This window comes from Zootoca vivipara, chromosome 5, assembly GCF_965207765.1.
Source record: "Zootoca vivipara chromosome 5, rZooViv2.hap1.1, whole genome shotgun sequence".
In the NCBI taxonomy this organism is placed as follows: Eukaryota; Metazoa; Chordata; class Lepidosauria; order Squamata; family Lacertidae; genus Zootoca; species Zootoca vivipara.
In genome coordinates this window covers 59,393,618-59,419,399 of record NC_142588.1, presented here as the reverse complement: position 1 = coordinate 59,419,399, position 25,782 = coordinate 59,393,618, and the positions used below count along the sequence as shown (strand labels likewise).

At 44.2% G+C, this 25,782-nt stretch overlaps 1 protein-coding gene across 11 annotated transcripts in view; it reads left to right on the top strand.

The window, feature by feature from the left end:
- DGKG (diacylglycerol kinase gamma) overlaps positions 1-25,782 on the top strand; it is a 180,592-nt gene that overhangs the window by 144,065 nt on the left and 10,745 nt on the right. For 10 of the 11 annotated variants that reach the window (XM_088670731.1, XM_088670736.1, XM_035132701.3 and 7 more), the window contains 4 exons: positions 7,276-7,366; positions 15,633-15,834; positions 23,041-23,161; positions 24,514-24,574. In XM_088670731.1, the coding sequence (XP_088526857.1) occupies positions 7,276-7,366; positions 15,633-15,834; positions 23,041-23,161; positions 24,514-24,574 (475 nt within the window). Of the gene's footprint in view, positions 1-4,606; positions 4,719-7,275; positions 7,367-15,632; positions 15,835-23,040; positions 23,162-24,513; positions 24,575-25,782 lie in introns of those variants that run through there. The other variant, XM_088670738.1, reaches the window with a different exon arrangement.

Here is a 25,782-nt window from a genome sequence, read left to right as displayed (position 1 = left end):
TCCCTCTCCTCCAAAGTCAAGTTGCATAAAACCCAGGGCCCTTTAAGGTATTGTGTAATGTGAGGCAAAAAGTTGCCTGAGAACCCTAACACATACACACACCCCAGCAGTAAAAATATAATAACAAACTAAATAACAATTTCCTGCCTTTTATGTAATCCAAAATCAGCCAGCTGAGGTGGCTCCATTACTCTACCTAATGGTAGGGCTGGCCCTGTTTTGTTCTCTAGATTGTCTGCTGCTAACCCCTAACTTCTGATTCTCTTCCCCCTCCTGGTTTTTTTTTTTTAATCCTTCAATCCCAAGCACTGGACATAGATGGAGCCCAGCTCCACAGCCCAGTCTTAAGGAGCATGACCACCATTGATTATAACAAGACAATATGTTTCTTGTGGGAGGGATGCTGTTCATGCATGCAGTGTTTTGACCAAGTCCTCATGATGTCATTGGCATAAAAATGCCAGCCAGTACCCCCCACCCCAGCGATTTAATCTGGAGTGGAAATCCAGTCAGTTTAAAACATGTTAGAAATGACCTGAATAGCTGAATGGCTCATTTGCAACATTAAGCCCCCTTCTGGAAGCCTCCTGTGTGGAAAGAAGCTTCCTCAACATTTCTTGGGGGCCCCTCCAGACTAGAGTTTTATTCTGTACTGTATGTACAGTACAGCAGTACAGCATCTTAAAAAGCAGAGACATCACCTTGCCAACAAAGGTCCGTATAGTTAAAGCTACAGTTTTCCCAGTAGTGATGTATGGAAGTGAGAGCTGGACCATAAAGAAGGCTGATCGCCGAAGAATTGATGCTTTTGAATTATGGTGCTGGAGGAGACTCTTGAGAGTCCCATGGACTGCAAGATGATCAAACCTATCCATTCTGAAGGAAATCAGCCCTGAGTGCTCACTGGAAGGACAGATCCTGAAGCTGAGGCTCCAATACGTTGGCCACCTCATGAGAAGAGAAGACTCCCTGGAAAAGACCCTGATGGGAAAGATTGAGGGTACAAGGAGAAGGGGATGACAGAGGATGAGATGGTTGGACAGTGTTCTTGAAGCCACCAACATGAGTTTGACCAAACTGCGGGAGGTGGTGGAAGACAGGAGTGCCTGGCATGCTCTGGTCCATGGGGTCACGAAGAGTCGGACACGACTCAATGACTAAACAACAACAACAAATGTATTTTGCAACATGTTCTTTATAGGGTTGCCATATTTTGAAAAGTAAATCTGGTCACAAAAGTTGTTCAGCTTTTTTTTTGCGAAATCTAAAAAAAAAACACATGCATTTTTAAATAAGGAGGGCTGAATACCAGCTGTGTCCGGACATATGGCAACCCTGCCTTTATAGTGCATTATTCTACTTTAGTTTGTTGTGCGATGCTTCCCAAATATTACCACATTGTTGTTCAGAGTTTAGCAGAAATGAAACAACAACAAACCAGAACGTTTGCAGTAAAAAAAAAAAAGTTATGGGATTTCAATAGTGGGAAATTATGGGATATGCACTGATGCGAACTGAAGCTGTGTGACCACCCCAAAACTTTTGCAGGTGTAAACAGCTTTGAAAGCGTGATGCTTTCAAACCTAATCTGGAGTGGGGGGAGTGGATGTGCTTATGGGTTGGTCTTCACAGAATTAGAGAGAGGACCTTGTGGACTCAGCATCTGAAGGGCCACAGGTTCTTCAACTCTAATCTCATATCTGAAAGTCCCTCCTTTACATTAGGATCTCCCTGCTTCAGTCTAGGAATAGTAAAGGACCAGAACTGTATGATTACTCCACGTCCACCTTGGCTTTGACAACGGTTAAACCCCTGGGTTCCCAAGAGACCGGGTTGCAGCTGAAGTCTGTTGTCTTTGGGTGAAGACAGCTGGCGATAAGGGCTATCAGGAGTGTAAGCAGGAAATAACATTCATTGTCCTGCTCCACATCTTGCCGATAAGCTGAAGAGCAGTGGTCAAGGGTCAGAGGCAACTTGTACCAAGCTGATCACACACTCTTATACTGACACACTTTGCTTTTCTATAATAGCCCTTTCCATATGTAGCCAAGGGCATTGTTAAGGGCTCAAGCCATGGGCCTTTTGCAGTGAAGCCCAGATCATCTGCTACTTCCCCTCCGCTTTTTAACACCCCCCCCCCAATTGACTTAAAGGTGGCTGAGAACCCTGCAAAATGCAGTGGTGGTGCAGACACCCAGCATCTTAACTGCCCAGACTCATGTATGCTATAGCATATGCTAACTTGATGGAAATTTGTGTCATAGGTCTGTACTTAGCAACCCCCCTGCATGTAGCTGTTGATAAACTAAGGCCTCTGATAAACTAAGAATCTGCAAGGTTGTCTGCCTTGCAAGATGCAGGGTATATAGTCTCAAGCACTGAATGTCTGAAACTTGATCCTGAAAATGTCAGCTGTTCTGTGAACAGAGCACATTTCTGAGACATGTCGCATGATTGTGTAGAAATACGTACCTGAAAAGATTTTGGTTGGTTCCTCTAAAGACTGGGCACAGCTCCCAGGAATCAGGGACTAGGAAGCCATCACTCAGCACAGCTCTTAGTGAGTGCTTCATCAGGCCACACCCGTCCTTCCACATATTGCTTTTGGGCTTTTTTTCTCTACTCTCTCCTGAGCACTTCCTCCCCTGCAAAAAAAATTAAAAATAGGGATGAAAAAGTATAAAATCTGCAAAGTTGTTTTTAACAAGCCGCAGTTAGTTCAAAATTATGCAGACTTTATGCAGACATGTATAATTGCCTTTTTAAAAAAATTAACCGTGCAATTTTTGAACCTCTGACGACAACTCTAACAATGTCAGGATGAGGCGCGTAGCAGGGTGAAAATAAATACTGCCTGACATGTGTGTTTGCATTTAGTAAATCAACCTGTCTTCCCTGCCTTTTCTTTCTCGACTGAACGTGGGCGGGTTTCTCATCCACCCCACACCTCCTTACATTTTGCTGTTCTGCTCTTCTTTGCCAGTGAGGCTATGGTTTCACTGTAGTCCTCATTTGGAGAATCGGGAGGGAGGGAGGGTCCTAGGTTGGCTGTTCAACACAGAGCCCCTAAATCTCTCAGGCCTTGCAGCTGTTTGCGAGGAAACTGGCACAACCGTTCAGAAATTCCTCCTAAGCAAATACCACTGAAGTGATTGAAAATAATGTAAGATCCCAATTTCTTTTCACGTAATTATTTTATCTGGTTGGTTTGGAGTTTGGTTTTTTTAATTTTAAAAAAGCTTGCTTTTTAATTAAAAATGCTCAAGGGGATATATATCAAATAAAAGCAGCAACAGCAACAAATACAAAGGACACTGTGCACATCCCATTCAGTTCGCTGGGCCCATTCCCAATGCATTATCCCTATCATTGGGGCAGGAACTAATTTCAGCTAAACATATAAAGTGTAACTCGCACAACACAAACCTAGGTTACAAGCAGCAAGTATCAATTATACAACAAGTGTAACCAGCTGCTGCTGTAATCAAACACTAATTTATAAACGTATAACGCAGAATAACTTAAATAACACAACCATAAACGTCATATCGCTCGTGATTCAATCCAACATCAGTTCAATGTATTCAGTCATATGTTGTAGTTCATATTGGGTATCCATATGACATATAAATTGGTTCATATATATATATATATATATATATATATATATATATATATATATGACTGAATACATTGAACTGATGTTGGATTATCTAAGGATATTTTACACTTAAAGTAGTGGCAGGGAACGTCTGCCCACCCTGCAATGTTGTTGAACTGCAGTGCCCATCAATCCTAGCCAGCACAGCCAATGATGAGGGATGATGGGAGCTGTGATTCAGCGACATCTGAAGGGCAGCAAATTACCTATCCTTGAGTAGGTGCCTTTTTTTTTGCAGTGTTGAGGCAACTCTTAGAAACTTCCAAGAAGATTCCATTGCTTTCCCTGTTGCCAAAGAGCTAGTGCTGCTGAATAATAATAATAATAATAATAATAATAATAATAATTTATTATTTATACCCCGTCCATCTGGCTGGGTTCCTCCAGCCACTCTGGGCGGCTTCCAACAAAATATTAAAATACAGAAATCCATCAAACATTAAAAGCTTCCCTAAACAGGGCTGCCTTGAGATGCCTTCTAAAGGTCTGGTAATTGTTATTCTCTTTGACCTCTGGTGGGAGGGCATTCCACAGGGTGGGTGCCACTACCGAGAAGGCCCTCTGCCTGGTTCCCTGTAATTTGGCTTCTCGTAGCGAGGGAACCGCCAGAAGGCCCTCGGCGCTGGACCTCAGTGTCCGGGCAGAACGATGGAGGTGGAGCAAGGGGTTTGGAGTCCTGCTTAATTCTGTAGCCAGGTGTTGTTACAAAAACAAAAAATGTAGTCACTCCCCTATCCCTTCCTCAAAGACATTTCTCTTCTCTTATCTCGCATTAGCTTTGTTCTGCTGACTCATGTTTAATCAGCTAGCTGTTCTAAACATGGCAGCATTGATTGTTCCCGCATTCTGTTCATGAGAACCATGATTATCCAGCAAGGACACAGAGGCACTGTGCTTCTGGTTGTTATTGCATTTACCATTAGTGATTTCAATCCCTTTCTCCAGGACTAAATTGTCCCTGCGAGGTTCAGTGAGGTTCCCACGCAGTTTTATTAGCACAAGAAACCAGGTAAGCCTGATCTCTGTCCCCAAAGGCTCTTAGCTCAATCAAAAGGCTAGTGCAGGACAATTTTCTTTTTCCAGTTTGAGTTGAATTTTTGGATCTTTTGCAGTGGAGAGCCACAGTGATCATCAAGCTAACTGGGCCAAGTCTTATTATGAAGAAGTGAATGGTAGAGAGTACAAAAGTACACATTTTTCCATGGCTTTAGCCCTCTTAGAACAGAATAGAATAGAATAGAATAGATCTTTATTGTCTTTTTTTTCATAAATCTGAAATTAGGCAAAATTTTCAGAATTTTAATTGGCTTAATGAGTTTCAAACAATTGAGATTCTCCCCTGAAAATTTCCCCTTTTTGCTTATACTTCTTAAAATAAAATATCAACATGAAGCCTTGTTGATGAATTTTGGGTTCATCCACACTTATCTTTGCTCCTTGCTTTCTAAGCAAAGGTTTCTAGGACTCTAGGTCTGAGCATGGTTTTGTGGGTGTGTCCCAAAGCTTTTCCGGGGGAAAACTTGTGATTTACTGCTAAATCAGAGCAAATGGCAATCCGTAGAAAACCCAATTGCTGTTTGGTCCGATTCAGCAGTGAAATATGGGGAAAGCACAGACACAGACACAGACACACACACACACACACACACACACACACACACACACACACACACACACACACACACCATGCTTGGATACGGACTTGGAGAGCCCAGATCTTTGCCTAGAAACACACAGCAAAGGTAAATGTGTATGAGCCCATAAAAGTAATAATGTTAAGTATCAGCTTAACCTTGAGCTGATATTGCTGTTATTGCACCTGCTGTCTTAATTACCCCACAAAGGAGATGGAATATGCCACCATTCCGTGGTTGTGGTGCAAGACTCGCATTGGGTTCCAGGACAAAGCTTTGCATGACCTTCCCTCGCAGGAACCTTCAGACTGCTGTATTCCACCACCACAGACAACAGCCAAGGAACAAAGGAGCTGTTTCCCCCGAGTCTCTTGCGTGTGCACACAATGAAAGGATGCTGACCTATTATTGTTGCTCCTGATAAATTTGCAGTGTTTTAAGTCATATGCATAAAAGCTCAAGTTCTTCGCAAACATAGCAAGGTGCCACATGGAAAGCTGTCTTTGTGGTATTTCTCACTCAGCCAAAGGCAGGAATTCAGCCGAATTGTTTCCAGCCTGGCACCCAGCTCTAACCAGCTTTGAGTGGGTGACCCTTGGTAGTTTCCCAAAGAGTTGCAATCTTCCTTGGGATGATCAGTGTTTAGCGTGATAAGCATGCAGTTTTTACCATTTTACTGCATGCAGTCTGGATGGCATCCTTTGATGTTTCATGATGCTTCTGTTTCAGGAATGATGCCTTTCCCCCCCCCCCCCCCAACATGAGATGTGCTACATTTGTATAATAATAATAATAATAATAATAATAATAATAATAATAATAATAATAATAATTTATTTATTTATACCCCGCCCATCTGGCTGGTTTTCCCCAGCCACTCTGGGCGGCTTCCAACAGAAAAATGAAATAAAATAATGTATTAAACATTAAAATCTAGGAAAATCTGACTCTTCATTTTGGTAGCACTCCTGTTGCAGTTGCTCTGGAGAAGGCAGTCGGAGAATGCCTGTGGAGGGTGATAAGCAATACCTTCCCCTTCACCAAGGCCATTTTGCACACGCCCACAAACACAAAATACTTTAGAGGCTGACATTCTTCCCACTACACCAGTCCAGGTCACATGTGATCATCTACACCAGGCATCCCCAAACTTCGGTCCTCCAGATGTTTTGGACTACAATTCTCATCTTCCCCAGCCACTGGTCCTGTTAACTAGGGATCATGGGAGTTGTAGGCCAAAACATCTGGAGGGCCGCAGTTTGGGGATGCCTGATCTACAACCCCCCCACACCTTTTAAGTGGCAATTATCACATCACCAAGCTTACTCTCCTTTAGAAATCCCACACACACACACACACACGCCCTTCATGAAAAACAGAGAAATGCATTGTTTGCATTTATTTTGTTTTATTCTTTGAGGATTATGGACACCTCATCACCTCCTCTATGCTTACAGGAGCCCAACAGCAGCATGCCTGTCCCTCTACAGCAAGGTGATCCCCCCAGCCACCTATTCTGTGTGGATTACAGTACAGAGAGATCACACTGTTCCCAGTCTTTCAACTAGGATTTGCAAATCTATTGTCCAAACACAGATACTTTGGAGTAAGCCTGGATAAGCACTCCAAGTTTTTATTTCTGCGGAGCCTTGGTACTCTCTCTGTGCAATGGTTTGAAAATGCCCCTGTGAATTTAGTCTTGGATCTCTTCCCATCTCCTGCATTTCACCAGACCACCCTGCGCAAAAGATTATGGTGCCAGCTGAGAATTCAGTCGCACAATGGCCCTAATTTTCTGGGAGGCAAAAGATGTTCTTTTCTAGCTGTTTCCAGTGGCAGTGTGGTAGTTCTCTGCATGCAAACATTTGCAGTAGGCATGGTGCTCAGTGACCGCTGGAGAGGACAGTATGTTCGGAAAAGGGGATAATGGAGGGGATCTCGCCTTCTGTAATGCCCCCCTCTCTTTGTTCTCTCTGTCAGAATGAAGAATAAACTTTGGTATTTTGAATTTGGCACAACGGAAACCTTTGCCGCCACCTGCAAGAAGCTCCATGACTATGTAGAGATTGAGGTGAGTTTCCAGGGATCCTGAAATTGCTGCTTCTACTGGAGACTGTTGTCCAGGTGATTGCAGTGCCTCTTTCTTGCCCAGGAGACTATGTGTGTAATTCTCAGTGATGATACAAGTTTCCCTTCCAGCCCCCCCTTTCCATTAAGCTGATCCTACAACTGTCACACACAAGCTGCTGGGAATACTCCTTTTCCAGGAGTTTTGACATAGCAGCAATGATGTAGGGATCAGCTTTCAGAGTCGCCATAAATTCATTGCTTCCGGAGGAATAACCATGTTAGTTGGTTGCGACAAAAGCGATGAAGGACCCTAAAAAATTACAAGTATATACAGGTATAAGCACTGTGTCTGAGCATTTTGAAGGGGTTTTCTTTTGCCCTGGAGCTTTCCCTGCAAAAAGCCACTCTTTAGTGCTTAATAGGTGCAAACGTCAATTTGGGGTTTCCACGGATTGACGTCTGTTCCAATTGAGCTATAAAGAGCAGGTTTTCATGGGGAAAGGTTGATTGGACATGCAGTTTAAAAGCATGCACTGTGCCTGGAAAGAACAGAGTAAAGAGAAAAGGTAAGTGTGGGTAAATCCCAAGTGGCCATTCACAACACCAATATTTTGTGATAACACTTTCACTGTAGCATTTCTAGGCTAATTAACACTAATAGCAGGAAAGAAACCCATTGTCCTTTCATGCCCAAAGCAGGTATGGATCAAATCCATTAGGCAACCATAAGCTTTGCAGGCAATTAAGACTTGCCCACAGTGGAGATGCTGAGTTAAGGTACCATACCTATTATTTAGCACTTGTTCTGCTCCCATGCTGGTTTCCTGATAATCTGTGTAATAGACGGGGGGGGGGGGGGCGAAGGATTTATACTAGTGGCTAAATCCAAATGACAAAGGGATCTGGTTCCTGTATTTCCAAACAAGCCCTCATACTATTAGTCAACGCTGAGAGTATTTTTGATAGGCAACTAACATCAGCAACGGAGCTCCAAATTGCTTGAACTTTTTTTCCAGATTATAAGAAATAATAAAGACTGCAATGTTTAATCAATTTAATCAACTGGCTGGTTAGATCAATAGATTAAAATGTTAATTGGCTAAAATTGTGCCACTGTCTAACTGGGTAGCAGGGTTGGGGGAGGCGTTCCCAACATACTATGAATATATAGTTAGATGCATATAAAAACTGTAGGTGTCAAGTCCCATTTTAAAAGAGGCATTCTCCCATACACAAAGGAATGCCTCTTCTATTGTAATGTCTGCTATGATATGTAAGCGCATCATCTAAAAACAAGGAAAGCATGTTGCTGCATTCAGAAAGTGTTTGGCCCAAACACAAATCGAATGTGTTAATCAGCTAAAACTTTGATCTTATACATTTTATTTAACCAGCCATACTAATAATTGAAGAACAGGTTTGTTGCACGCATTTTTTCTAAACATTATGGCAGAAGTTTCAAACCATCTTGTAGCACCTTAAAGGCTTGGCCATTTATGATGGCATAAGGAAAGTGATGGGAAAATGCACTGGAAAGAGTGGAACAACACTTGCTTGACTCAGTGCCATAGAACCTCTTGACAAGCAAATCAGAATGAATGTTCAGCTGATGGTGTCTAACCTCCCTGCACACTTTGTGCGAGCAATTCAGGATGAATGCTCAAATAAATAGGTTGTCAGGAAATGACCAGATTATAAAAGAAAGTCTGGTGCATTCTCTTAGTCTCCACTGTGCTTCTGAATGCAATGAAGAAGGGAGGCTAGGAAGCAAGTACATTTTGCCTCTTTCTTCCAAACATGGATTCACAGCCCAGGAGGGAGTCAAGAGAAAAGTTCCCAGGAAAGCTTTGCCTAAGGGACATTACTGGAGGGCCACTTCCTTTTCCCTCCGGGGCTATGACTTCCACAGCCTTCCTGAAAACAATCCTCATCTTATTGCTAATTGGAGCTGGAATCCTGTTTCGGGCTCCCAGTTACAGATATGAGCAAGTCTTTGGATTAAAACACATTCAGATCCAGCTAACAATAAATATCCTGTTGCCCTTCGTTGTTCAATGTGTAAACAGAAGCTTTCTTTTTCTGCAAACAGCCAGTAGTTCAGTCCAGCCTATCCTTTAGTGACATTGCCATCCACTGCTAATTTGGGTGCAGGGGGGGGGGGGCAGTTTCTTTGCAGTGGAGGAAGCTCCTCAGATACCAAAGGCAGCAGTTCTGTGAAAAGAAAAAACAGCCATAGACACTAAGCAGCATTTGAAAAGTGCATACACATCACTGAGGTATCCTCCTTCAAATGTACTTGTTGGTCCTAGCATCTGAGCTCTTGCCATCTCTGAAGTCAGTTGGAGGAGAGCAGAATTTAGCCTCTTCCCCTCTTCCTTACAGCTGGACTTCAGAGCTTGGCTAGAAGTGTGTGTGTGCGTGCGTGCGTGCAAACCCACACCCACCCCGTGTCTGCATACAGCAATCTTTGGGCTAGATGGAAACAGCCTTTAATTAGAGAGGAGTGTGAACAGCTTGCCAGGGGTTGCAAAGAGCCCTGTCATTTTACTCTCTCTTTTTCTTTTCTTTTTTTACACAGTTTGTATTGGGGCTTTGGGGAGGTGTTGTTTTCTGTAAACTTCCTCCTTTCCCCATCGGTGGATAAATGAACCTTTCATTAGTTATTTATTAAAGCTGGAATGCAGAAACGTCAGCTGGCACAAAAACCTTGCCCTGGCGATGGAGTGTTTTGCAAATGACTCCCCCTGTCCAACACAACAGATAATAGCCTCCTGTCAAAAGCAGTGCTCAGAACTAGGTTGAGCGGTGGTGCTTTTAAAGGCAACAGGGAAGCGGCACCTGTTTTGAAGGCTTGCCCCATGATCCTCAGAGGAAGGACTGCAGATCACTGGTGGAGCAGCTGCTGGAGTATGTGCTGAAGGTCCCAGGTGTAGACAAATTCATGGAGGAAAAGGCTATCCATGGTTGCTACCTAATGATCAGAGAGAGCACTGGGAAACAGCAGCAGGAGATCACAGCTGCACTCATGTCCTGCCTCTGGGCTTCCCAGAGGCACCTTGTTCACCAGTGGAAGAAGGATGCTGGACTAGATAAGCTTTTGGGCTGATCCACTAGGGTTCTTTTTGCATCCTTCCCCCCACCGTTGTGTACATAGCCCTGTCTGTTCTAGCCTTGCTAATATTCTAGGATTGTTCACAGAGCGGGGCGGTGACAGCCTAGATTAACTCTGTGTATATGTGCAGCTTTTGGGAATGCAGTGCACTGGGTGAGGTAAAGGTGAGGACGTGGGTGGCGCTATGGTCTAAACCACTGAGCCTCTTGGGCTTGCCAATCGGAAGGTTGGCGGCTTGAATCCATCCGACGGGGTGAGCTCCCTTTGCTCTGTCCCAGATCCTGCCAACCTAGCAGTTTGAAAGCATGTCAGTGCAAGTAGAAAAATAGGCTAGGATTGCCATTCGTTTGGAATTTCCCAGACATATCCAGAATACAGTGGTACCTCGGTTTACAAACACAATTGGTTCCGGAAGTCTGTACTTAACCTGAAGCGTACTTAACCTGAAGCGAACTTTCCCATTGAAAGTAATGGAAAGTGGGTTAATCCGTTCCAGACGGGTCCGCGGAGTACTTAAACTGAAAATACTCAAACCGAGGCGTACTTAAACCGAGGTATGATTGTACTGTAATTGGAAGCTGTGTCTGGGCAGAAATCGGTAAAATGTCTGGGAAAATATGGACATATGGCAACTTTGGGCAAAACTAAAAAAGCAGCTCATCAATTTTGCCACACACACCCCAAACAAAAACAAAAAAGCTCAACAATTTTTGTGTCTGGATTTTCACTGTGGCAGGAAGGTAAATGGCATTTCTGTGCGCTCTGGCACTCGTCACTGTGTTCCATTGTGCCAGAAGCAGTTTAGTCATGTTGGCCACATGACCCGGAAAGCTGTCTGAGGACAAAAGCCGGCTCCCTCGACCTAAAAGCAAAGATGAGCACCGCACCCCATAATCGAATTCGACTGGATTTAACAGTCCAGGGGTCCTTTCCCTTTTACTTTGCTGCACTGGGTGAGCATATCCAGTTCATCTCAAAAGCCCCATGTGGACATGCTCTACTGCTCATTGCTGGGTGGTTGTTGCCCTTTTCCTTCTCCCTCAATTTTTCACTCTACAGCTCCCTTTTTTGCTTTCAGCGCCTTGGTAGGGGCTTTATAATAAGCATGCTTTTTTATAAAGCACAAAACGTACGCGCAGTTGGACCTGAGCCATCCCAAGTGTCTGGGTCCCACTCATTTGGACACTTCTCCTCACCTTCCCTTCTAGTAATTGTATCTCTGATCCGTTTAGTAACAGGGTGAACAACAAAAAACAAAAAAACCCCTGCAGGATTCCACAGCTTCCCTAGGGAACTTTTTTCCCATTGTCCAACATTACTTAAAATTTAGGGAGGGGTGCTTTACTGGTTTGGTTTTTAAGTGAACGCTACTATTACCTCCTACGTCCTGCACACCCAGTACATCTATAAAATAAGTGCAGCCGAAAATAACATTTGCCTTTCTTTTCCAGGCATTGACTGCTGAGATTGTATTCCGTTTGTGAATCACTACAACTTCTAGGCCCTTCTCATCTGTGTTGGATTCTAGCAGGCTTATCCTCCAGTGGTGGTTGATGACCATTGGGATTAGTAGGGTGGAAGGCAGGGAGCCCAACATTAGGCAGAGTCAGAGCCAATCGCAAGGCTGAGCCAACTAATTCTAGTTTTGTCGCCATCCTTCTGCTTTCTGAGTTCTAAAAAGGGCAACACTGAGACTTAAGGCTCATCCACACCGAGGAGGTTTTGCCTTTGCCCTTCCACTTTCACCCAGCAAACCCACTTTTTAGCACTAAATTGAAGCCAGTATCAATTCAGATAAAACACAGTTGACGTTTGCTCTGATTCAGCAGTAAACAGCAGCTTTTCCCAGGGGGAAAGTGACAAGGAAAGCGGAAATGTGGGTGAGAGCTAAGGGGAGGAAGCAGGCAGGTCATGCCACTCTCTGGACTGGTTGTAAGTAAGAAGGACAGAAGTTGGGGGGCTGGCTAAAGGCAGGCTGAGGTTGGTGGAGCAGTAACCCCCCCTTGCCCAAATACTGTTACCCTCACATTACCTTTCATGCTGTTTTATGTAGCTTAACGATCATTTTGAATCATTATAAGAAAGATATGACCTCATCTGAGCCCTAAAACTAGTGAGACAGCAACCCAGGTCAGATGTTATACTAATTCAAAAGACCAGCAGCTCTTTAGGAACCAGGGATTCCTATCACCTGGTATCAAAACAACTCGCTCTTCAATCACAGCGCTGACTCTTTGGGTAAAAGAAGTGAAGGGTAGAAGCAGGCAGGCAGGCTTTTCTCACAGAAATATGTTAGAAGGATATCTGCACATTTTGCTTCCTAGTTTCTTTCGGGATGGTGTGATAATTAATTTTCAAATGAAAGCTCAGAACCTGGGAACCCTGCTGGCTGTGGGCCCATTACATCAGTACCCAGTTGTCAAATTTTTCTGACATATTGCAGTGGCCTCCTAATGTTTTTAAGAATTGCTAAATAATATTGCCCATCACCAGACTTCTGAATTTAATCAAGAACACATGTTACTGCTTAAAATGGCAGACTTAGTACTTACACCTGGGCAGACGTGGATACCTTTAGTTTCAAAGCCCATCCTCCTAAAATGCTTTTTAAAAATTATCAGACAGTTTCAAAATTTCCTAAATTCTGACATTTGCTTAAACTTGCAAAATCATGCTTAAGGAAAGCAAGAGTTCCAGTTCTTTAGAAACCATGTTAGTAAGTGGAGAGACTTTAAGTAAAGCATTTAGGGGGGAATTAACTTTCAGAACAAGGGGGCAATAAAATACTTCCTAAAGAGGCATTTCAGACACAAGAAGGGTAGATATTGAGGAATAATATATATGAAGCCATAGAAGTTGCCCTTTCCAGCTGCAATGAGGTATGGAAGATGCTCTACCCTGCAGCTCCATCCCATCCTTAGAATTGGTACCTTTGATTCTTCTTTGGGGTTGCTTCTCTGTGAGCCAGCTGGCCTTGGGGGGGGGATACAAAGCTGTCTTTCAATAGAATGGTTGTCTTTGACTATTTTGTTTTAACACAATGCAAAAAGGGATTCATGGCTGAGAATTGAAGTCAGATGTGGAATATACAAACAGCAAATCTTGCCAGAAGCTTTTGGGGCGATATGCAGTGAGCAGTGCCCAGCTGGTGCTTGGCCTTAGCCCCAGAACCTGTTTTCCGTCCTATGGCTGAGTCATGGGACATGGGAAGTAATAAAGACAATAACACTTTTCATGATGTGCGAAGTAACCATCACCCACCCAAATGATCACAATAGGTTACTACACATCCAGGATCTGCAAGAAAAGTTTCCAGGCCTGTTGTTATAACCTCCACACAGGCTTGGGTGCTAACACTTGTCATGATGTGATATATGTTCTGAGACAGGAAAAGACTATTGATTGCATATAGGGATTCTACTTACCCAGCCAAATTATTTTAGCCTTTTTCAGGTTCTGTACTGATGTACAGCAGTACATCAGTGAAATGGGAAAGGCACCTAGGCGTAATGCTTGTGGAAATGGATAGCCCTCATTTCCCACTCTCAGGGCTGCAAAGTGTTAATCTGGTGGCATGAAAGCAACAGTTTGCCCTCCCTCTGGCTCCAGGCATCAGTCATGAGCACAGTGAAATGACAGTTTTGTTTTGGAAATTGGCATCAGTTACGGTATAGACTCCTGGAAATAAAGTTGGGGTTTTTTTTCCCAGCTGCAAATGTCTACTTCCAGTCTCCCTGCCAACAGCCTGTCAGCTGCCCCTTCTCAAAGAGGCCATTGTACCACACTGGCACAGAGACAGAGCACGGTTAAAGAGGGAAACATTCTCTCTGCCCATTGGATGCTCGTTCTTCTGCTGTGTGAATATATGGCATCTGTATCACGTTCTGTGGCCTGCCAGACCTTTGCTTACCCAGCAGCACAGAGAAGGTTCAATCATAATATTCCCGTGAAAAACAACAGAACCAAGTTTAACTGTTGGCAATCATTGTTCCTTCTGGACTGAAGCAGCGACTCTATTGCTGTTTATCTACCTTGTATTTAGACCTGCTTTTTTAAACATAGCTTTCTGTTGATGTCTGGAACTGTTGCTCCTATGATGACTAGCATTTCTAGCAAGCTTCTTGGGTCAATTAAAAAAAACTGTTCAAGCCTCCCTCCCCTTTTATAAAAAGGGGACGCAAGTACATTTTGTAGGGAATTGCAGGGTCATTCGTCCCTGGAAATATCCTTTAAGGCTATGTTGAGAGAGAGAGTACCTGGAAGCAAATGTGTTGGTGATTTGCCACTTTAACTGTCACAACTTTAAGTGAGGTGAGTTTATCTGTTGTTGAAAGCATTTTAGTTACCTTATCAGAATAATTTTGCCATCAGGCTTTGCCACTTCACCAAGCAGAAGCCATACCAAGGAGTATCTTTCATGCATTTTGCATCAGATGTACCAGCTGCACACCCAGGCTCTTGCTGCCGTTATCTTTGCATAATCTTCAACATTAATTTCTGTAGGTATCTGGGGCGGCCTTGTAATGTTGCCCATAAGGCTTTTGCAGGTTCAGAATGCTGGGACTTGCCTCCATGGAGGAAAGGGGAAGTGAGAACACATTCAGCCTGTTTTATGTCAACTGTACTTGGTTCATGTTTGGTTCTGGGCCCAATTCAAGCTACTGGTTCTCTCCCATGAAATCCCGCATGGCCTTTATCTTCAGAGAATGCCTTTCTCTACATATGTACACATACACCTCTCCACTTGTTCTAATCGTTCAGCAAGGCCCCATGCAGGATAGGTCCTTTCAGTAAATGCACAAAAACAGCTGTAAAAAAAAGTATGCTGAGTCGTTTTCCTAGCGCCCTTGAGATTTTGGAGTGCACTTCTAAGCCATCGCTCAGCTTTAGGCAGGAGGGGGGATTCAATGCCTTTCTGTTTCAGAAAGCTTTCAACAGTCTTAGAATGGTACTCTGATTGTACATTAATGCTGTGATGTGTTTTGATAAAGGTGGTGTTTTATTGGCTCCTTGGCAGTTGGAACTCACCTTGGACTTTTAGGAAAGTGGGATAGAAGTGTTTAACTAAATACATAACAATGAAGTGCATTAATGCAGGGCATTTTATGCCTCACAATAGCTTCCTTTATCTTTGTCTCCCACCATTATCTGCCAGTGTGATGGAACAGTTCTGGATCTGAGTAGCACTTCACTGGAAGGTATCGCAGTCCTCAACATTCCTAGCATGTATGGCGGCTCCAATCTCTGGGGGGAGACCAAGAAACAACGCAGCTATAACCGGATGAGCAAGAAGGTACCTGAAAAGTTACAATCCTCAGTGGTTACTGATGCCAAGGAGCTCAAGTTCTGTTGTCAAGGTAAGGGCATTTATGATTGCGATAGGATGAGTGGATGGGTAGTTACAGACATTTTAAGAGCTGGCCTTCTGCAGCTGCTGCTGCCCCATGTGCAATCCATACTCAAAAACTTGCCAGTTTTGAAGAGCCAAAAATATGTGTTGTGGCTCTCAGCTCGTGATAGTGATGGGCACGCAGTGCTTTTTTCTTTAAAAATGTTTAGGGGCACTCTCACTTTCCTACTCATATTAAAATACTGCCCCTCAATGAGGCCAAACTTAAGATTCACAAAATGTTCAGGGGTATGCGCACCCCTGCGTACCCCCAGAAAAAAAGCACTGTGGGCATGTATGCATATGCGCTGAGATATTTGTAAGCAACAATAATAGGCCGAAAACTAGCAATAACAGAAATTACCAGAACACATCACCTCTGTAATGCAAAGCCAATACAAAAGGGCACAATCCCTCTCCATTAGAATAAATGGAAGCTGTGCCGTAATCCCTGCCAGTGTAGAATTTGATAGAGGATTGCACTGCTAAACTTTAGTTATGCCCTTATCAAGTGTGTTTAAAAACTCCAGTTCTGCTGCCTCTGACTCTTCTTTGTCCTTTAAAATAGAGCAGGCATCCCCAAACTGTGGCCCTCCAGATGTTTTGGCCTACAACTCCCATGATCCCTAGCTAAGAGGACCAGTGGTCAGGGATGATGGGAATTGTAGTCCAAAACATCTGGAGGGCCAAAGTCTGGGGATGCCTGAAATAGAGTATAACAGCCAACCTGTAAAAGTGAATGTATGCACTTTTTTGCATCTAGTTTGTGTAATTTGCATATCTCCATACTACCGTACCATCCAGCTACATAACACTTTCAAATTAGGAAAGGTCAGGTCCCTGCTCCCTAGGGGCTTACAATATTGAAATTGACACCAGGTAGACCAACAAAGGAAGGGGGTGGGGAGAAATAAAGGCAGGGGTAAAATTGTTTTGTGTTCATTTTGTGTTGTTCGCTTATATCACAACTTCCCCATTTAACCTGTCAGCACTCTAAACTAGCAAAGGGCATTTCTGGCACACGGTGGCATACATAACATTAGGGTGTGTTGGATGAATGAGTCCTTGATGCTTTGATTGATGTCATTAAAGTTGGTGATGATATTGTTGAAGCAGGTGAAGAAACGGAAGAAGCATCCAAGTTTGTTGCAGTGCTGGGATCCCTGGTCTATATAACTCTGCTGAGATGCCCAGTCTGCTGCTTGGAGCTGGCAACTCTTCTGGCAGAGCTCTCGTGCCTCTAATAGTTGATTGACATGCCATATGGAGAAGATATTTACCTGCCACAAGGGAGACCTGGCACACCCAGTATAAGCTAGCAATTCTAGCGCTGCAGGAGCTGCTTTTCCAGTTTAGTGGGCTGTCTGTGGGCAAGGATAGGGCTTCTCTTCCCTCAGGGACTTCAGCTGATACAGATAAAGATAACTGATCTGGTTTGTGTTTTTTTCTCCCCTCTTTCTAGCCTAGTAGTTCCTCTCTTGCAAAACCCGTCTCACTTATGCTAATTACCACTTGCTTTGTTTGGGAAACCTTCATGAAATTTACGTAACACTTCCTATGAAATTAGAGCAAAAGCAGGTTACAAGACGGGTAGGTAAGATCCCAGAATGATAAGGACACTTTGTTTTGCCTCTCATGGCTCAGTAGAAGTTGCCGCAGGATGGTAGCTGTCACCACAGGAGCTCCCAAAGCAGACACATTGTAGGTCATCAAGACAGGCACATTGTGTCACTGTTCACTAGATTTGCTAGGCCCAAACCACACGTGACAGTGGCAAGCCAAGAACCAGGTCTGAACTGATCAAGTCTAAAGTGTGAGGTGGGATTTAAAGTTCCCAAAAGGTGCACAGCACTGAGAAGAGAGCTGGGTTCAAATGGCTGCAGCTGACATTTGGGGTTAGTGACAAGATCAACAGGGTTTACAGTTCAATGAAAAAAATCAGCAAAAGCACTATGATTTACAACTGTAAGAAAAGTACTGTATTGTATATTACATGTGTAGCTGGGCTTTACATGTATAGCCCGCACAAAAACTCTCTCTCCCACACCGGACCAGGCCCCTGCAAACCCTCTCCCTCACTCTACCCAACCTATCATTTGCCCACACAAAAACACACACTCTCAAACTCCTCCTCCTGGCACCACCCCACCCTCTGCTCGCATCCCATGATAATTCTCGGTCTCAGCTCTCCTCCTCCCACTGGACACACCCTCTGCCCATGAAGTTTGGAGGAGGAGGAGGAGCTTGAATACATGAAAAAAGGTGTCCTGTCCAAACAGGACAGGAGACAATTTTCTCCAAAAGGGCGATCACGTTTTTCTAGGGATGGGTGGCAACCCTAGACCAGAGACATTTCCAGTCCTAACAGAAGGTGGAGTTTATTGGAATCCAGAAAGTCAAGATCAATCACTGAGGATCAGTTTTCAAAACTGAGTGGCAAGTGGGAGTGTAGAGCTACAACTTTACATCAACCAAGCTCAGAAGCAACTATGTTGTTGTTGTTTAGTCGTTTAGTCGTGTCCGACTCTTCGTGACCCCATGGACCATAGCACGCCAGGCACTCCTGTCTTGCACTGCCTCCCGCAGTTTGGTCAAACTCATGTTCGTAGCTTCGAGAACAACTATAGGTACAAATATAGAAGAGAAGTGGGCAGTGCAATCTTAAGCATGTCTCCTCAGAAGTATTCCCCATAGCGTTCAATAGGACTTAACCTCCAGGTCAGTGTCATCGTATATGACTGAGGCCATAGTTACTGTACTTATTTTTTGCTGTCATGTTGAGAGCCAGCCTGGCACTCCTCCTCAGGTCCTGATTGCCTTCCAAGATTGCTCAGCAAGGCAGAGGCTGAAAAGGGTGGCATGGGGCCAGCTAGAGCTTGTGGACGTGGCAGGGCACACCTGATAATTAGCCAGCCCTCCTAGGGACAGTCTACCATGCAGCATTCAAGGAGCCGTAATTAACAGATCTAAATAATCTTTTAATGTAAGCAACACGGCAGGCTTCCAGCTGTGAGGGCGAGGATGTCTCTGGAGGACGGGCACCACAGGGCATGGACAAAGAGAGAAAGATGCAATAAGAAGAAGGATACAGTACATTGGCTGTCTAGTCTAGTCCTCCCACCCCCACCCCCACCCCCACTATGGAACCTGTTCCAAAAACACAATCGCCATTTCTGCTAAAGAAACAGCCAGGTGCAGCTTGGCTTGTTTGGATGAATCATTTCAATCTGCTAGTCTTATAAGCAACTTTTCTGCAGCATGCTTCGTCTCTGCTGCCAGTACACAGTGCTCCAGATTGCCCCACTTAATCTGTGGATGGATGGATGGGTAGATCTTGCTTCTGGACTAAGATGAAGCTAATGTGGTGTCTTCCGGATCCTGCTGAACTACAGCTCCCATCTCTCTGGACCATTAGCCATACTGGCTGGGGCCTGATGGGAAGTGGAGTCCAACAAGATCCACCCCCCCCCATTCCCCCATCCCATGTTTTTTGTCATTCCTCCCCATCATCAACATAAATGCATGGATTTCAGAATGAGGGAGTTAGTTAGTTACTCACGCCACACTTTAAAATCAGCAGTTTCCACGGGGCAGTTATTTTTATGTTTGTCTTTAACCTGAATTTCATTAGAGGTTGCATATTTAATTTCCTTCTACCCATGCTGGTCTCCTCCGAGTCTGAGTCTTTACAGAAAATGGATCTTGTAGGTTAATTAAATATTAAAGGGCTTCAGCTAATAACGATGCTGGCGCAGCAGGGCAGGGCTGAGCTGCTGGAAATGAAAAGGAGGCTCGGATTCATGGACCCACAACCACCGGTTTCTCTGAAATGCTCTTTTGGCGAGAGTGCCTGGCTGAAAATAAGAAAAAGACCTATCTATGTACACGTGGGAGAAAGCGGAAAGCATTGGGAAGGAGCCTGGCATAGCAGGTGTTACTTAGGCATGGCAGAATGACTAAGAGGATGCTTTAATACAGCTACAATACAAGCAAAGGAAAGGAAGTTACAGAGGTGGGGAAACAACGCTCCCTCCAGAATATTCCATGGTGACTAATGCAAGAGAATTTTCTGAGCGGAGAGGACTGAATCAGAGGCAGCAAAGTCTGCAGATGTTTGCTGCACAATCCTCAAAGCAAGCCTTTGGGCATCACCCTCATTTGGAAGAGCGAATGGCACCTTTTCAAATTACTTTTTCAAACTGGAGGTAATTGTTTGAAGGCTGCAACTTTACACTAAAGCAGAAGCTGGCAACTGAAGGCCTGCAGGCCATATCCAGCCCACCTGGCTTTCCCTCCTACGCAAGTTTTTTCCACTTCTTCACCTCCTGCAAAGATTGGTTCACAGGTGAGTTGGCACACAGCAGCCTTGTGAGCTTCCATGCTGCTTTTACAATGCCTGCACAGGTAATAATGGATAACTAACCTAAAAACAACCTCCGCTAGCATATCAGGATAAGGTTTGCAGGGTTGATTCTGAGGAATGTCAACTATTGCTTTTTGAAGCAGCTACTTTGGCAGTACACAAAAACACAGATTATTTATAAGCTAGGCTTGAGTCACACAAAGGAATTGACTGAACAGTGCGGCTTTGCATGATCTGCTATCAGTCTGATCTTCAGACCTTTGGCAGCAAACACCTCCTCCTTGCCCAGGTTAGAAGAAGAAAGAAAGAAAGAAAGAAAGAAAGAAAGAAAGAAAGAAAGAAAGAAAGAAAGAAAGAAAGAAAGAAAGAAAGAAAGAAAGAAAAACACTCTTGGCTGTGTAGACTGTGCCATATTTCAGAGATGGAACATATTAGTCCAGTGGGCTCCATTGAGCAAAGGAAGGAAATTAAGGCTGTGGCATAGTCTGAGACCACCGTCGCCAATTTCTCGAGGCCTTTCAAGCCAGGCTTAGCTTGGGAGAATTAAAAATTCTGGTTCACGGCAATGCAAAAGGGAAATGACTCTTACTATTGGGACTGCAGGTGCATCCTTGGCATGGACAAATGGTTGGGTGTGAAGTAGGCAAAAGCCTCCAGTTTGCTCCGCTTTCACATTTGTTTCTCCTTGTCTGCTATTCATTGTTAATCTAGGACATGCTTTTTTCCCTGCACAGAAAAGGAAACAAAAAAATAGACCACACACACACACACAGCTGAGCTTAGGCAACAGGATTTGCCAAACAAACACCAAAACAGGACAAGGCAAGGCGCAGCTATTTATCATTAGCTGCCACATCATTTTCAGTGCCTGGAAGAAATGTTATACCCTTGAGCCAAAAGGCATCTTCTTAGTATATTTGTGTGATGTGCAACAAATGAGCAGCCATCGGTAGCGCTTTTGGGCAGCACAATCTACCAGTGTGTCACCCTGTTGTACCCCATGCACAGTTGATGCTCCTGCCGAGATGGTAAAGGGTCTGGAAACCAAGCCTTATGAGCAACAGTTGAAGGAGTTGAAGGAGTTCAGCCTGGTAAAGAGGAGCCTGAGAAGAGATGTGATAGCCATCTTCAAATATCTAAAGAGCTGTCACATGGAAGAGGAAACATGCTTGTGTTCTCCTGCTCTGGAGGATAGGACTCGATCCAATGGATTCAAGTTACAAGAAAGGAGATTCCGACTAAACATCAGGAAGAGCTTTCTGGCAGTAAGAGCTGTTCAACAGTGGAACAAACTTCCATGAGATATGAGAGGTGGTGGAACTTCATTGGAGCTTTTTAAGGAGAGGTTAGGTGGCCGTTTGCCATGGATGCTTTAATTGAGATTTCTGCATTGCAGGGGGTTGGCCATGATGCCCTTTGGGATCCCTTCCAATTCTATGATTCCTTTTAGTTTGTATTGGATCAAGACACATCTTCCTCCAAGGAAGGGCTTCTGTTTCAGGGATACCACATTTCTCAAGCCCTTGAAACATTTCCCCAGAAAATGTGGTTCTTTTCCTAGCTGGATCTTTGTGATCTGGAGTGGTAGTAATGTGGTGGCATGAGAGTTGCATCCACCAATAGATGGTGTGCCTATAATATCATGAATGGTGAGTGGCATGGCTCATGCCACAACACCTGTCCTATATTCTGACCTTAACACTGGTCTTCCAGGTGAGGGCCCACATAGGAACAGAAACTAACTCATCTCAAGGCAAAGCAAAATGCAGAGAAACTCCTTGACAGTTTAGCGCAGGCATCCCCAAACTTCGGCCCTCCAGATGTTTTGGACTACAATTCCCATCTTCCCCGACCACTGGTCCTGTTAGCTAGGGATCATGGGAGTTGTAGGCCAAAACATCTAGAGGGCCGCAGTTTGGGGATGCCTGGTTTAGCTCTCTTCTCCAGCTCTGAATTAATATTCCTGCTTTACCTGAGAATTCAATTGCAAGGTGAGCATAGGAAGGTGCTATTTGACTGGACTATGTATTCTATGGTTTAACTTGAAACTTACTGAAACAAAAGCATATCATACACCAAAATGCTCAGGAGGATGAGTTCTGTCACACACACAAAAGTATCCCAGAATTACAAAACATGCACCCCAAGTAAATTCCGCACACACCCTTTTATTATTATTTTCCACTCTTTTCTTTATGCTCTTAAACTTTCCATAGAAATTGCTGCTAAATTTAGCTGGGTTTTGCCCATATTAAATACTTTTTAAAGGTACCACACGTAAGTTGCATGTATACGGTATATGAAGCTTCAGATGTGCTCTTTCAGATGGCATTGGACTCAATTTTTTCCATCTTAGCTACTTCAAGAAATATTGAGCTGCATACCACAGAGTAACGCACACACCCACACACCCACACACACCCACACCTCAAAGGAGATGATTTGAGACTTTTTGTATGTGACTAAGCTCATCTTCTTGAGCATTTTGGTGTATGATAGTGTATCTGTTGCAATAAGTTTGAAGTTGATGTTCTAAACCAGGCATAGGCAACCTTGGCTCTCCAGATGTTTTGTAACTACAACTCTCATAATCCCTGACCACTGGCCCTGTTAGCTAGGGATCATGGGAGTTGTAGTTCCAAAACATCTGGAGAGCCAAGGTTGCCTATGCCTGTTCTAGACATTGCCTTCAGACCACATTTTTTGCTCCTAAGTGCATCTTCTCTTGCTCACTCCTATGCATTATGTTCACGGAAGGCAAAGCCCATACTTGTATTTGTTTTATTCACACATTACCCTTTCTCTCATTAGATCTCAGCGATCAACTCCTGGAAGTTGTGGGCCTTGAAGGGGCGATGGAGATGGGGCAGATCTATACTGGACTGAAAAGTGCTGGCAAGAGGCTAGCTCAGTGTTCCTCCGTTACCATCAGGTACCGACCACCCCTGGGTCTTGGTCCCTGCATCCTGCTTTTGCTCAAGTCTACTGAGAGCTCTGGGGGATGTTCAAAGCATGAAATCATACTACAGGCAGGAAAGCATCACGTGGGGAGTGGGGGAGAGCAGAGACTGACATCTGTTTTTTGTTGTTGACTCAAATTGATGTCTTGTTGGGCCTATGCCACGCATAACGTTGTAGAGCTGAGGAAGCTATGGCACCCATAAAATACAGCACTCTGTACTATAGAAGGATGGGCTCAAGTTGTGTTGGGAGAGCCAAGAAGTATTTCCACCTCCTAATTAGTCCTGGGTAAGGAGATTGCTAGGCAAGATTGACAAGCAAGGGAAGCAGCAGACTGGCTGTAGAGATGGTAGGCAGGCATGCCTACTGGACAGTCCAAGGCGATCAACACACCAGCTCCAAATGCTCCTCCTGACAGCAACTGGGACTATATCCTGCTTGTGAGTAAGGGCTACTGACTGAGTGCCTATTTGTACATATGGGAAACAGGAAAGGCATGTGGCATAGGCAGCCATGTCTAAGAGGTAGGGAAGCTGAGAGGACCTACAGGCCTAAGGGGAGCATGGTTGGGTTGAGTGACAATCTCCTTCCAGGACCTTTGACAACTGGTTGAAGGAAGCAGGAAGGATTAAGGCAGGCATCCCCAAACTGCGGCCCTCCAGATGTTTTGGCCTACAACTCCCATGATCCCTAGCTAAGAGTACCAGTGGTCAGGGATGATGGGAATTGTAGTCCAAAACATCTGGAGGGCCGAAGTTTGGGGAATGCCTGGATTAAGGGTTCCTTTGGGCAGGTTGTAAGAGGCTTCAAGCTGGTCTGTGAGAGACTTAAGCGAAGAAGAAGGAACCTTGCACTCCTCTCCCTTGACCTCTGTTGCAGGTCCTTGTTGCAATCCTCTCTGTTATTTTTAATACTAAGTTCCAATTTTCTAGCCTTCTAGTGGTGCATTTGAAAACGAGATGGCAAAAAGTCCTAAATGGGCAGAAATGTAGAGGTGTATTTGAGATTAGAACAAAAATCCGTTGCACACCAAGTAGTGTTCTAGGAAAACAGGTAGCAGGTTCACATATAAGGTGAATGACATTTAAGAGGTGGATCTGAAATACAGAAATTGACTGTGGTCTTCCTTGCACTCCTCAACAGATTGCTGAGCCATCTCCATTGTGAGTAATAGAACGTAGGGCTAGACCACCTTGTTCCCACCCACCCCCCTTTGCCAAAAATGCTTGTTATTATCAGCTTGCAACAAGATACAGTTTCTCCCCTGGCTTATCCACTTCAGTCTTGTTAACCTTTTCGCTGTGCCTTGTTTGTGGATTCCAGGACAACCAAGCTTTTGCCCATGCAAGTGGATGGAGAGCCCTGGATGCAGCCACCTTGCACAGTGAGTAGTTGCATGTCATGAAAGGGAGCTGGGATATACAAGTGTAGCTCATCTGTCAGTGCTAGAAGCTATGGAAGATTGATCTCTAGAGCAGGAGTGACCAATGTGATGCCCTGCAGATGTTGTTGGATTACAGCTTCCATCATCCCTGGCCATTGGTCATGCTGGGTGGGGCTGATGAGAACACCTTGGGAACACCATGCTGGCTGTCCCTCTTCCGGAGAATGAACTGCCGGTGAGACCCAGATCTCAGTTGTGGATCCTGGAAAGGGGCTACGTTTCAAAATAAGCTTTTATTTCACATGGAAACAATGAAGCAAAATAACTATAATATCCTAGCTAATAGCCCTCTTACAATTTTAGAAGAAGGAGGCATGATTTTCCTGTTTCCTTTGATGTCATTCTCAAACCCTTTCTCAGCAATGACAGTCACATTTGTATTCCTAATGGAAAATCAAAGGGGAAAGAGGGAGAGACTTATGGTGGTTCTACACTGCTGCAACATTATGGACATTGCTGTATCTTCTGTGTCTCCACACCATTGTACACCATCTGAAGATCAAAGGAGGATGTGTTAGACATGGTAAAAAGACAGATTGTCCTCTGTTATTTGCGAATGAGTAGAACAGAATGTTGCAATGAACAATTTCAGCTGAAAATAAAGGATCTTAAGATTCATGTGTACATACAAATGTCACCAGTGGTCAGGAAATAACATTAGGAACATTTTTCTCATTGGTCATTTAAAACCTTGTATAGTGCTTTTTCTGTTCCCTAGGTTTTCCTACGGAAGTTGAAACCTTTTGACAGAGAAGCGTTGGTTGTAACTGTATACTGGTGGTGGTATAAAAATATTCCGAAAAACAATTGTGCTGAGCACCTGGAGGCATCTAGGGATCCAGTTCCTTTTTCTGTGTGATGCTGGATACCAACCCTCATCCTTCATATTGCATTGAGGCCTTATCCTTGTGGCAGATGACTTGTCAGACAGGAAATGCTTTATGTGGCTTCCTGGGAGCCTGCCTGCCACCCCTGAACCATCTCAGGGGGTTGTCCTCATCCTCTGCTGCCTCCACACCCACCCAGAGGTCTTAAGGTCTTATCACAGTGCTGCCTCCAGTTTGATTGGTATTCCGATAAGCAGCCTTGCTCATGTTGCATAAGGAACTGGGCAGACTTGCCCTTCCTTTCCCTGCTTCCTGATGCAA